Source organism: Rhamphochromis sp. 'chilingali', assembly GCF_963969265.1.
Source record: "Rhamphochromis sp. 'chilingali' genome assembly, chromosome: 17".
In the NCBI taxonomy this organism is placed as follows: domain Eukaryota; kingdom Metazoa; phylum Chordata; class Actinopteri; order Cichliformes; family Cichlidae; genus Rhamphochromis; species Rhamphochromis sp. 'chilingali'.
This window is the reverse complement of record NC_137944.1, coordinates 32,266,907-32,279,309: the sequence shown is the minus strand read 5'-3', so window position 1 is coordinate 32,279,309 and position 12,403 is coordinate 32,266,907. Positions and strand designations below refer to the sequence as shown.

General features: G+C 39.9%; 2 protein-coding genes across 2 annotated transcripts in view; one reads left to right on the top strand and one right to left on the bottom strand.

The window, feature by feature from the left end:
- Positions 1-12,403, top strand: part of LOC308384455 (uncharacterized protein) — a gene marked incomplete at its 3' end in the record, with an annotated part of 118,078 nt that overhangs the window by 48,110 nt on the left and 57,565 nt on the right. The gene's annotated exons all lie outside the window — the stretch shown is intronic.
- dbpa (D site albumin promoter binding protein a) overlaps positions 8,801-12,403 on the bottom strand; it is a 39,918-nt gene continuing 36,315 nt past the window's right edge. The window contains exon 5 of the mRNA XM_080863927.1: positions 8,801-10,658. Coding sequence (XP_080720053.1) covers positions 10,443-10,658 — 216 coding nt within the window. The 3' untranslated portion in view covers positions 8,801-10,442. The remainder of the gene's footprint in view (positions 10,659-12,403) is intronic.

The following is a 12,403-nucleotide window of genomic DNA, read 5'->3' as shown; positions in this document are numbered from 1 at the left end:
AAAAGCAATTTGCTGTGACAGGCTGCAAAGGCTGCTGATGCTATTAACATCAATTTCAGTCAGATACATATCAACGAATTGACCATTTGCAGCAAAAAGCATTACTGTTAGACTCGGTAAAAGACTCCAATGTTTTAGGGAGCGCCCATCAATCTCTGGCAAAACGGTGACACAAAATCTGCAGAGAGGTTATTCCCCCCCGAGACAAAAGGCTGTTTACTAAATATTGAGCGCATTAGATACTCTGGAACAGCGTGATCCATCCTGCACTTGCCTCTGAATGCTAACCAGCTCTTCTGATGTGAAAGATGTCAAACAGCATCCTGGCTGTGTCAGACGAACAGGCAGCAATACTCTCCAGATTCAACAGGAATATCAAAAAAACGACTACTTTGTGCCTTAATACACCATTTTGTACCCACACCTACGTGAACCCCCTCTGCCTGCGTGGACCTCACAGGGCCAGAGAAGGCAGTGTGATGATTGACAGCTGGCTGGGATCAGGTGGAGCTGCTGCTGTTGAAGGTTTTTGAGGGCAAACGGAGCCTTAGAGAGACATTTAGAGTGACATCCTCACAGCACGGCGGAGAGCGACACGGCAACAGATGTGACAGTTAAACCCCGGTCTAACCTGCTGTCCGCTCACACACACACACAGACACACACCCACAAATATGCATAAGGTCAACTAAATGACTGCGGTACGTTTGATAATGTCCGTGAATGCCACTTTCCCTCGCTCCCTGTGTTTGACAGATAAAAGCACAGAACACACTGAAAAGCAACCTTGCAGACTTTGTGTCTAAGAAAAACAGTCTCACTGAAAAGATGGCCCCGGGTGTGCCTCACATTACCTCAGCCTTCTCTAAAAGTGCTCTGTAAACCTGACTCATTTCCTGTTCCTATTGCCACCTACAAAATGTAAAGTCACTCTACCAGGTCGCAACAAAACAAGACCTTTAATATCAGCAGAAGTCCTTCAGTTTCTTCTACAAGTGAGTCAGAACTGGAGACAATTTAAAGAACTCAGATTTGTTTTCTGCTTCACCTCACTGTTTACAGGGATAATGTTTGATTGAACCGAGCGCCAAATAATGTCACACTTACTACTTAATTTGATTCTAATTTAATAGTTTACCTTAAAGTCATATGGCCTCAAAACATGACCAATAACACTGACCTGTGTCAGTAAACTGGCTCATGAATTGAGACTGAAACAGGTACATAAACTTTAACTGCTAAAGACAAATATTTCCCTCAACAGCTGGACCAGAAACAAAGGCTCTCAAATGCCAAAATAAACATATATCTCTAAATCCAAAACCTTCATGCTGTCAGTTGACAGCTAACCACAGCAGCACAGTCAGCAACCACAAGGCACTGTAGCTCCCTCCATCATCACTTCAGTGTTCATTACATCCAGGCATGTTTCTATGCTGGTATAGAACTGGAAATACAATATTTGTGCAAAACTTTTGAGCCATCCCTCTCTTTTTTGCTGGGAAATGGTGCAATAGGTGCATGGAAAACACTTTTATTGTTCAACACAATAAAAGTGTGTGAATGTGTGTGTGGATGGGTGGATGACTGAATGTGTAAAGTGCTATACAAATACAGGCCATTTACCATTTACAACCTGAACTCTCTTGGGAGAGTTGTGTAATTTTAACATCTAGGCATGCTTTTACTGCACCGGTAGTGGTTTGGGGATCACTGCCATGCTAAAAAATGAAGGCATTGCCAATCAGATACTTTTCAAATGGCATTGCACCATGAATTAAAATCTGATGGTTCTTTTCTGGTTTGATTATTCCATTTTTTTAAGATCTCCAGAACACTGACAGAAATGCAGCTCTAAATCATGACAAATGTGCCTGTTTTCTGTCCTCTACAAGTGTCGACGACTATTTGAATACAAATTTTCTCATTTGGATTCGAGACCCGTTACCACTGATATCCAGTTCAGTTCTTGTGTAATTTGCCATTACTCAGCCTTTTTTTCCTATTTGCACCATAAATTAAAATCTGATGGTTCTTTCATTGAGAAAGGCTTCTTGACAGCCACCCGTCCACGGAGACCATTTCTGATGACGCTTCTATGAACAGATGGATCAACTGAACGGTGGGATGTGTATTTCAGGTGTCTGAATTTTTTCTGTGCCATTTTGTTTCCCTCAAAGTAAGGTTTCAAAGGTTGCATTTTTTGGTCAGACAACATCTGGTTTCCTCTGAGACTTGAGTTGGAGCATCGAACTCACCTCTCACCCACTGCTCTTCTGGGTCTGAAGACGACACCACTCACAAACACACAGGTGGACACACGAAACAGTCACATCAATTCTACACATGTTCCTGTACTTCCTGCACAGACTCTAAATTTTAGATATTTCTCTCATTCTTTCCCCCTGTGCGTTTGTTTCGGTGGATTTATTCTTTTCTCTGAGACACACAATCAATCATCCCCTTGTTACTCATAACCCTGCCCCTCCACCTGTATTTTCTTTATTAGTACATAAAAGTCTCCTGAGCAGTAGGAAATTTAATGGCTACAGGGAGGCAGATGCAGTGATCAAACTGTTTTTCAGGCTCAGTCTGTTTCTTTGCTTTGTTTTGATCAGAGTGATTACACAAAAAGATGCCTCACACAAGTGTGGATCGCTTCTTTCTTTGTGATTTCACCTATATGCTGCTACATTTCAACCGCAAATCCAGATTAATGTTTTTATGTAGCAATAAATATCAATAATTGGCTTCTCGCTCTGTTTCTTCTTCTAAAAGTTTCACAAAAACTTGACAGGTCACGACTGAAAATAAAATGTGGTTTACAAAACCTGGAGTTTATTTGTATTGGACTACTTTTAGTTCAATTATATTAGGATTTATGGATTTCTGATCAATCAGTTGTCATTGTTCTTATCAATATAGTTAATACGCAATGCCCAATCATTTCTCCACTGGCTCTTATGAAAGGAAATGGTGAGTAAATAGTGAGTCCTTAAAGGTACAATGTTGTTGCTAAATGTTAATTTTAAAAGGTAAATAAAGGTGTCCCATCCCACAGCACTCACCTCATAAAACACGTTTCCACGCATACAAACTTCAAGCAAGACCCTAACAGAGAAAAACATCACAAGATCACCAAGGATTTACCTCATAATCCTCACCAACAACAAAACAAAAAAGGCATCTGCTTTTTATGAAATTATTCCAAACGTCTATTTGCTGGAACTCCCTGAGCTGATTGTGAAGCAGCAGCAGGGTTTCGTGGCCTGGCACAGCTTGGCACAGTGGGGCGACGTAGCACGCTTTGGCTTGGAGTATCGACACCAGCCTTGGCAGATGGTCTGCGGCGTGATGGAGGAGCGCTGGTGACGCAAACGCCGGCGAACAGCTGAAACAACCCACAACATACAGGTGGTGCAGCGATCCAATCCCACACATGCATACACGCGTGTACACAGGGCACTCAAACTGCTCGTGTGAGTGAGCGTGTGTGTGTCTGTTATGTAACTGAAGTTGACGGGCTTTACAGATGAATCTCTAGGACACCCACAATTCACAGAAGTAGTCATGGAAACACACAATAGCTTGGATGAAAACACACAGGTACTATGAATGCACATAAAAAAAAACAAACACACACAGATCTGTTTGTGATGTTTGGAAAGAGAAGCTGTCAGAAGGGTCCGAGTGCCTCCCAATGGTCTGCTGCTGCACTTTCTGTTTACAGCATTTATTTTGTAATTCAGTGTCACACACAAACAGGCAGAAGAGGGCACAATAATAGCATCATTTTGAGGTCCTGCATTTACATTTAGATAATCTACACAAAATGGAATTGGAAACGCAGCGCAGTCCTACAGAATCCAGCCTTTTAGACATACATGTTCATGCTTCCATCACAAATATGGAGACTTCGTCAAAGACACTGTTAGAAAGAGACATACCATTAAAGTCCTGGATTGCAGGAGAGCTGCATATGTAGTGCAAAGCTTACCAATACAGTATAAGACTTTAAAACTGTACTTTGTGGAATACTTTTAAGCCTTTAGTCAGATTCAGCTAGTGAACATAAGCATGCAGGTTTGTGAAGACTGAAACTAAAGTTCACTTTAATGAAGGCTTCAAAATAACTGCCCAGAGGTTTTAACAAAACTGACTTTTCTAGACTCTTCTACATAACTAGCCAGACAAAACTGAGTCAAAGATGTCTTGAAAGAAGCGTTTCACTACACTATAGAAGAGCATGGACACTGCAGTGAAGTTACCTGATTTCTGAATTATCCTGTACACCACCTCACTTTTAGCAGTTTGACATTTGACCAAAATGGTTGACAGCAATCAAGGCAATCATTTAAAGCAGGTGTCTCCAACTCCAGTCCTCCAGAGCTACTGTCCTGCAGCTTCTAGATGCATCCCTACTCGAACACAGCTGAATCAAATGTTTGGATTACCTCTTCAGCCATCAATTTAGGCAATGGCCTGGTAACAAGCCATTCATTTGATTCAGGTGTGTCGGAACAAGGATGCTTCTAAAAGCTGCAGGATGGTAGCTCTAGAGGACTGGAGTTGGACAGCCCTGATTTAAAGCTTTTGTTATCATGTAAAAAAATATTAGAAAATAAATAATACCATGAAGAGACTAAGCCAATACTGTTTCTCACCCCTTTCCAGCTTTTCCACCATGAGAGTTTACTCTACAAGGCAAAACACATTTGTTTTTAAAAATACAGCACTTAGACTGGAGAGTTGATATTATTTGGTGGGTGTTTTAAAGCAGAGGAACTCTTCAATTATATTCTTCCATTATGAACAAATGCCACGAAAAGTTCAAAACACAAGAGTCGGCGTGTGTCTCGATATCTTTAACTTTCATCAAGTGCTCCATCTAAGTGATCACACTGGTTGATTGTTCCTACCTTCAGATACAAGCCGCATAAGCCCTCCTGAAATATAAAGAGAGTGATTCTACTTTTAAGTCATGAACATCAAAACAAGCTTGTCAAGCAGAATGTTTGTTCAAAGGTAAAAAGTTAGTTTGGGTTTAAAATGCACCTTCTTACAATGTAAAACATTACAGAGCTTCATTTTTTTTATGTCAAGAATTTTGAAGTCCACCACATGTAAAAGGTGTCTCCAGCAGATTTTATTATACAAGTACATGTCTTTACTATATACAACCTATCTGGGGGAGGCCACTTTCATACCTTCCTCATTTAGTCAGTGGTTGGAGTTCCTAATGAAGATCAAGAATAATACATGCTCTTTTTTTGGTGGTGGTTGGTGGGGTGGATTCATCTACATTTGACACTTAAGGAAAGTTGGTGTAAGGTGGATTGATGGCTAGCTGGTTCATTTGATTGTTGATTATGAAGATTTTCTATCAAAAAGAATCATATAATTTTTTTTACATTTAAAACCAATAAACACACTGTAAATTAAAAAAAAAAGTGTCAGCTACCAGGAACTAATAATTCCTTTGAATACTCCTATAGGGTTTCTTCCACAGCAATGTTTTGTACAGCAGGTGGCGACCCTTCAGATGCTGTCACTTCACACATGACCATCAACTACTGCTAACATGGTTGCTAGCTGGTTTGTACATGCTTTTTAGATTGTACAGCAAGACACCAGAAGATCGCTATTGGTGAATAAGGATTAGCCTTTATTCGTGTTTGGAGGGGGAAAAAGACCACATATGCCATCATCCCTGTGGACAGCACACAATACTGGTGAGGAGCCGGGGTAGTGTCGAGCTCATGGGATTTGCAGTTTATAACAGTCAGTCACAACAAGAGGAAGTTAGCTGAGAATCCACAAAGTTGAAGAAGAAATAACAAGGCTGTGTACATTATTGTTATCATCATCGTTATTGTTGTCATTATTACCCGCAATGCCGTTTTATCACACAGCAGCAGACTGTCACTGCTGCCACATGAAGAGCAGGCCTCAAACACCCGCCAGAAAAAGTTGTACCACGCAAAACAACACAGTTACATAGAAAAATAGCACTGTCAAAAAGTTTCAGAAAGGTCTGTGAAGAAATCCCCAAATCCAAGATATCAAAAGAAAAAAAGATGACTTCCTTCTTCCAACAACTGATGGAAGTGTAAGAAGCTCTGAGTTTCTTCCAGGGATCTAAATTCAAAAGTTTGTGTCTCAGGTTTAAACATGTTCCCCCCAAAAAAGAAGACAAGGGAAAGGAAAACATACAGTACATACTGTATATCAAAGCTAGACCTACAACTCCCATTAAACACCTGTGGCTTGATTAAGTCTTTGTGGATGAGGCCAGCAGCAAACAGGCTCATGGGATATGTGAAAGTCGGCCTTGGGAATGAAAATATAGTTATGTCAGGCTAAAATCACCTGAAGAAAAAAAGCTGTTGCATAAAACAACAAAAGAAATATCAAGAACAATCATAATACTTGCAAGTGTGACTGTATAGCAGGTAACAAGAGCTAAGGTTTCAGTGCTCTCTGTAAATTAAAACAGTTCTATATAACAGTCAGCTAAGCCCCTCCCCCATTCAGTCACTGTCCAATCACAGCCTAGCACATGTAGCGAATTCAGCCTGTCAAATTTTTGAGTTCTTAGTATAGTGAAACAAACATTTGAAGAGTTTTTAATTGCCTTTGAGGAATTAAATTAAATATGGAGGAAATTAGCAGATGCTGTGGGGTTTTTTTTTAGACACACTAAAATAGTCTAGACTGGCTGGGCTACTTGAATTTCAAGGGGTGTGTGCTCATATTTGGTCTAAACAGGAGGGAGGAACTAGGAACTAGAGTTCAACACATCCAGGGTTTGTTGCGTTATCTGGCTCAGCAAAACCTAAAGCTTCAGTCGGATATAACAGCCATCACAATAAGGTTATTGACTTCCTGCTCCAGGTTCAGAATGGGCATTTTGCAGGTCATATGATTTTTCATCTGCACAAAATGATCCCTTATGAGTCCTGCCCACTCTGATCAGATGTCATCAGATGATGAGAAAATGGTGATAAAATTCTATAAAAATATTTACGAATAAAACCAGAGTATAATCCTGCTAAAAATCATTAATCTTGGCATTTAGCTCATAAAGAAGGAAAAACATTTTAATTCAAGTTAATTACTTGGTGCTGTTGTCTATTTTTAAGGTGATGGCTGCACATTAGCGTCTCAAACTTTTCACTGGACACATTCCAGTATTACAACAGTAATCTTTTGTATAGTAGGAGGCGAACATTAAATCAGCTAATGTCACAGGCCTACACTTGGGTAAATTTGTATTGTTTTTAGTTTCAGTTAGTTTGACCTATTTTATAGTTAAAACTGTCAGACTGGGATTTTAGGTTTTCTTACCCCTGAAAAAGAAGTTTCCAGAAGTACCAGTTTCATTTCAGCTTCGTTTTAATGTTAACAAGCTGTTAGCTAGGTTGATATTAGCTACAGCTAATTAATCTCCCAGAATTTAAGTTTTTCTGCTTTAATTTTACAGGGAGGAAACATGGTGTTCAGAAATGTATTACATTTAATTAAATGGCATTCGAAACACAGTTTCAGAACTTCTTTTGCTGTGTGCATAGACATTATATAAGACGGATGTAGCTTCCATGTTGGAAAAAGTAGCTAATGCAGAATTATCCAAAATCCTGCATTCTATCTAAAGGCCACTAGATGGCAATAGCTTTGGTCCGATTAAAGTCTACAGGAAAACATCTCTCTAAAGTTTACCACTCAGTTATGGAGAATAAAATGTTTTTGTTTTTTTTAAATTCTGTTAATTTTAATCACAATGTGTTTTTGAAATGACTACATGGGGCACACTCATTGGCTACTGGCTTGTGACTGACCGGCAGTTTTAGACTGCAATCGGCATCTTGTCATCACACCTGGTTACAAAGCACCAAGATGGCGAAAACACTCATCAGGAGGCTTCACACAACAGTATATATTGATGATATCTGAGTAGCTACGTTACTCTTTTATACCGTCTATGACTGTGGAGGAAAAATAGTGTTTTTAACCCTATTTTGGGTGGTAGTCACCAGTCTTTTGAAGCAGTTCTTTTTGGATTGGACTGGAGTTTCTACCACTTACAGTTATGGACCTCTCATATGTATTTAGATGGTGGTGTCAAAATAACTCTCTGAAACCAGAAGGTTTTATGCAAAACCCCCTCGGTTAAACTTTACTGTAGAATGCAAAGTGTGACAGGCGTAGCAACAGGGGAGCGAGGCTTAGCCAACTACAGTTAGTCTGTGGAGTTTCTATCCCATGCTGGTGACTTAGTAACAAAAACGGGCTAAAACGGAATCATAACAATAAATTCATACAGCAAATGTAAAATACAACCAAAAAAATAAAAATAATAATAACAAACCAATCCACAAATCCTGTGATCGGATCAAAGATTTTTTTAGTGTTTCTTATTTTTTAATATGCATATTTAATACCTCAGACAACACCTGAGAAAAAACTGACAAAATGATTCCAATGAGTTTTCTCTGAAATATATTCAATTATGTATATTACAACTATAATCACATAATTCAAGCATATATCATATACACATATATATCTAGTGAGAGAATAGTTTAATAGTCAATAGTACAGTTGTATGGTACAGTAGCAGTAGGGTGCATTTCTCTTTCTCATTGGGTAAAGTTTGAAGGAGAGGTATAGACAAGTATGTGTGTGAAAATCTAAATATATGATTCATCAATACAATATGCAACAAAAAGAGAGAAAAAATAAAGAATAAGGAATAAAGACAAAGAAAGGGTATAGGCAGTTCAGTACTGTGTTTGAGAAGGTGTGTGTGTGTGTGTGTGTGTGTGTGTGTGTGTGTGTGTGTGTGTGTGTGTGTGTGTGTGTGTGTGTGTGTGTGTGTGTGTGTGTCAGGTCGAGGATCAGATTAGATCAGCACCATAAAAGTCCTTAACAACATCAACAACAACAACAATAAGGGTTAAAACCTTGGTGAGGAGTGTGTGTGTGTGTGTGTGTGTGTGTGTGTGTGTGTGTGTGTGTGTGTGTGTGTGTGTGTGTGTGTGTGTGGCTGAAGGTTTCAGTCACTGTTCGATCTGGGCAGATCAACCTTAAACCAGTTAGTATTCAATTTTTGCACCTAGACATGATTGATGAGTAAAGAAACCGAAAGCAATCATGTTGCGTGATGGTTAAAAGTGTTTGTCAGTGTGTGTGCGTTTACATGTGAGCAAGACACATTCACCGAAATAAAACGCAAACCCGCCAGCGAAAATCTCTCCTTTTACTTATCCTCGCACATCTGCTCACATCCAGCTGTTCGGATGGCTAATTATTATTTCCTCCTTCAGCTTCAAAAAGAAAAATAAAAGCCCCTCGATTTATGTCAGAATCAGACACGGAATCAAATAGAAGATAAAAACTGAAGTGCTTGAACGAGCTCACAGAGAAAACAAACACAAAGATTTTCTTTAAACTATACAATTTTTTTGTTGTTTTGCCTTCTTCCTGCCTCCGCCCACCCTCCTCCTCCCCCCTTCAGCGCCGAAAACAGTCTAAAATACCTCGCCTTGTCTCACGCTGTGTGAAATACCTGATTCGACCGTGATACATTCTCTGTTACACCTCTTCCTCTGACTAACCAGCTCTGTAAATTTGAAAATAGATTATTTGTTGTTTAGCAATAAACAGCTGGGAGGAAAAGCGCTTTATGTGGCCCCGTGACTGTCCAGCTAACAGCCCCTCCCGCCCCATATATAAAATATACAAAAGATTATCTCCAAAATCCTCCTCCTAAATACCTCTGCTAATAGAAAAATATACAATAATCCTATGTCAAAATCTCTTTGCGTTATTGACGAAAGCCCTGCTCTTCTTCCTCCCCCCGTCCTCCTCTTTGCTGGACTAGTCTTGCTTTCCTGCCCAGTTCAAAAATATACATGTTTTCTTTTTTTCCTATTTATAGAAAACAAAAAATTACACATCTGACCTCTTCTGGCTTGTGTCCATGCCTTGAGCTTAAAAAGTGAGATTTCACTGGCATATTGTGAATTCAACACCCTGTTTGAACTGGCCAGAGCGGCGGATGGAAACGCACTACCTGCAAAAACGCCATGCGGCACCGGGCGTAAGCACAGCACCAAGGGTAAAGCTGCCGAGGTGTCACGAGGTGGTGATACAGTACGGTGTGTGGATTCAGCAAAGCAGCATCTACAGAGTCAAACTCGGAAAATAAACTGTGGCGCCGCTGTGCTTTCCTGTCATGACATCCTGAAGCACAGCGCGCGCGCTAAAAGACGCTTGTGGCGTTTGCGCCCGGTGTCGCACGGTGCTTACTGCAGATCTACGTCAGCCTCCCCCCACCCCCGACTCGCCACTTCAACTAAAGTGCTGCTGTTGCTGGGTTGCCTTGTACCCTTGTCTCATCTCCGATGCCCCTCCCGCCTTTTCCGCCTCCGTCCGTCTCCTCACAAGTCTCCGTGCCGGCTCTCGTACTTGTTGATGATGTTCCTGCAGCGGACCAGCTCTTTCCTCATGTCAGCCACCTCCTGGCGAAGGGCGGCGTTCTCTCGCTCCAGGAAGGCCGCGCGCACTGAGATCTGGTTCTCCTTCAGTCGCCGGGCGTCCCGCGAGCGCTTCGCCGCCTCGTTGTTTTTCACTCGCCGGCTCCAGTATTTCTCATCCTGTCGGCGGCGGCGGTGTGGTATGTTGGGGTGTGTGGGGAGGAAGGTGGAGGGAGGAGAGAAGAAGAAAAAAAAACAAAAAAACAAAAGAAGAGGAGAGAGTGGGATGAGAAGGTTCAGTCATTTGATGAGGGTGTCAAAAATGGGAGAAAGGAACGAAAGGTGGAAACAGCTGAATAGTCACAGGTACAAAATAACAAAACTATGACTGCCATTTTTATAATGTCACCATGATGACACTCAGTTATGAGCAGCAGACTGTGGTTGGATTCAAAAGCATAAAACATCCCAAACACAGGTGTGACGTATACCACATAAAAAGTGCTATACTTCTTATCTGCGGCACCCACGGTGTGGGACGGAGAGATTTCGCAGGTCTTTCCTCCCCACTGCTGTCAGACTCCATAATAAAGACTTTAACTGATCAAGCACACACATCCATACATATGCAATAATACTAAGTGCAATAATCCTTTCTGTCATCGTTGTATTTTTACTCAGTTGTATATAGTATTTGTATTTGTATTCTATTTTTATCTTATTGTATATTTATTTTTATTTTATTCTACTGTATATAGTATTTTATTTTATTCTATTCTGTACAGTTGTGTACTGTATTTATTCTTATTGTATTCTAATTTTTGCCTCATAACTTTTGCACTGTCCACTTCCTGCTGTGACAAAACAAATTTCCCACGTGTGGGACTAATAAAGGTTATCTTATCTTATCTTATCTTATCTTATCTTATCTTATCTTATCTTATCTTATCCTAAAGCTTGTAGCTGCACTAGATAAATTAAAATGTTTCAGGGGTTAGCATTTACTGCTTCTCAGCAGTAAATGTTTGCTATGGCAGCTTAGAGAAGATGAACATTCATTAAACAGATTTACAGAGTGAAGAAAGTAGTTTAGGATAGCTGTGGTTTATATACACACACACACATATATATATATATATATATATATATATATATATATATATATATATATATATATATATATATATATATATATGTATATATATATATATATATGTATATATATGTATATATATATATATATGAAATACTCCTTTAAACTGCAGTTAGAATTACCAACAACAGCTTTTCTGTGCTTTTTATTGCCTGCAGGTCACGGTGTAAGATAAGCTACTCTAACTCTTAATTTCTTATATTAAAACACCTTTTCACACATAGACGCATAGACATCTAGCAATATACTGATCTGCATACACAAAAGACCAATAATATTCATCTTGCAATGACTACAAAAGGAATCAGTTTGACGGAAAACACCAGTAAGTGCTTGTGAAAACATTATCAATAACTTTTTATGAGGCATGTCATTCCTAATGCAGCTCTCTTCTGACCTGCCGAGCGCCTCAGCCGAATGAATAAATACGCCGCGGACATGACCTCCGGCCCCACAAAAGCCTGCAACGTTACTTTGGGGACTTTTTGCCAGGAAAGGAATTTGTTGGCCAATGAAAGTCTCACAAGAAGAAGACTGGAAGCAGCCCTGATGTTGTGTTAAACTTTGGGACCCATAGAGCAAAATAGGAGGTCAATCTGAGAATACAACCTCGTAGAGATATCTATCTGAAAGATTTATGCCGGGAAGCAAGCCCACATGCTTCACTGCCTTCATGGAGAGCTTTAATAAGGATCTTTAACATCTGGTTAAAGTTAGCATCATTCCACAATTAAACACAGCTATTATTGTATCCCTCTGCAACATTTTTAAA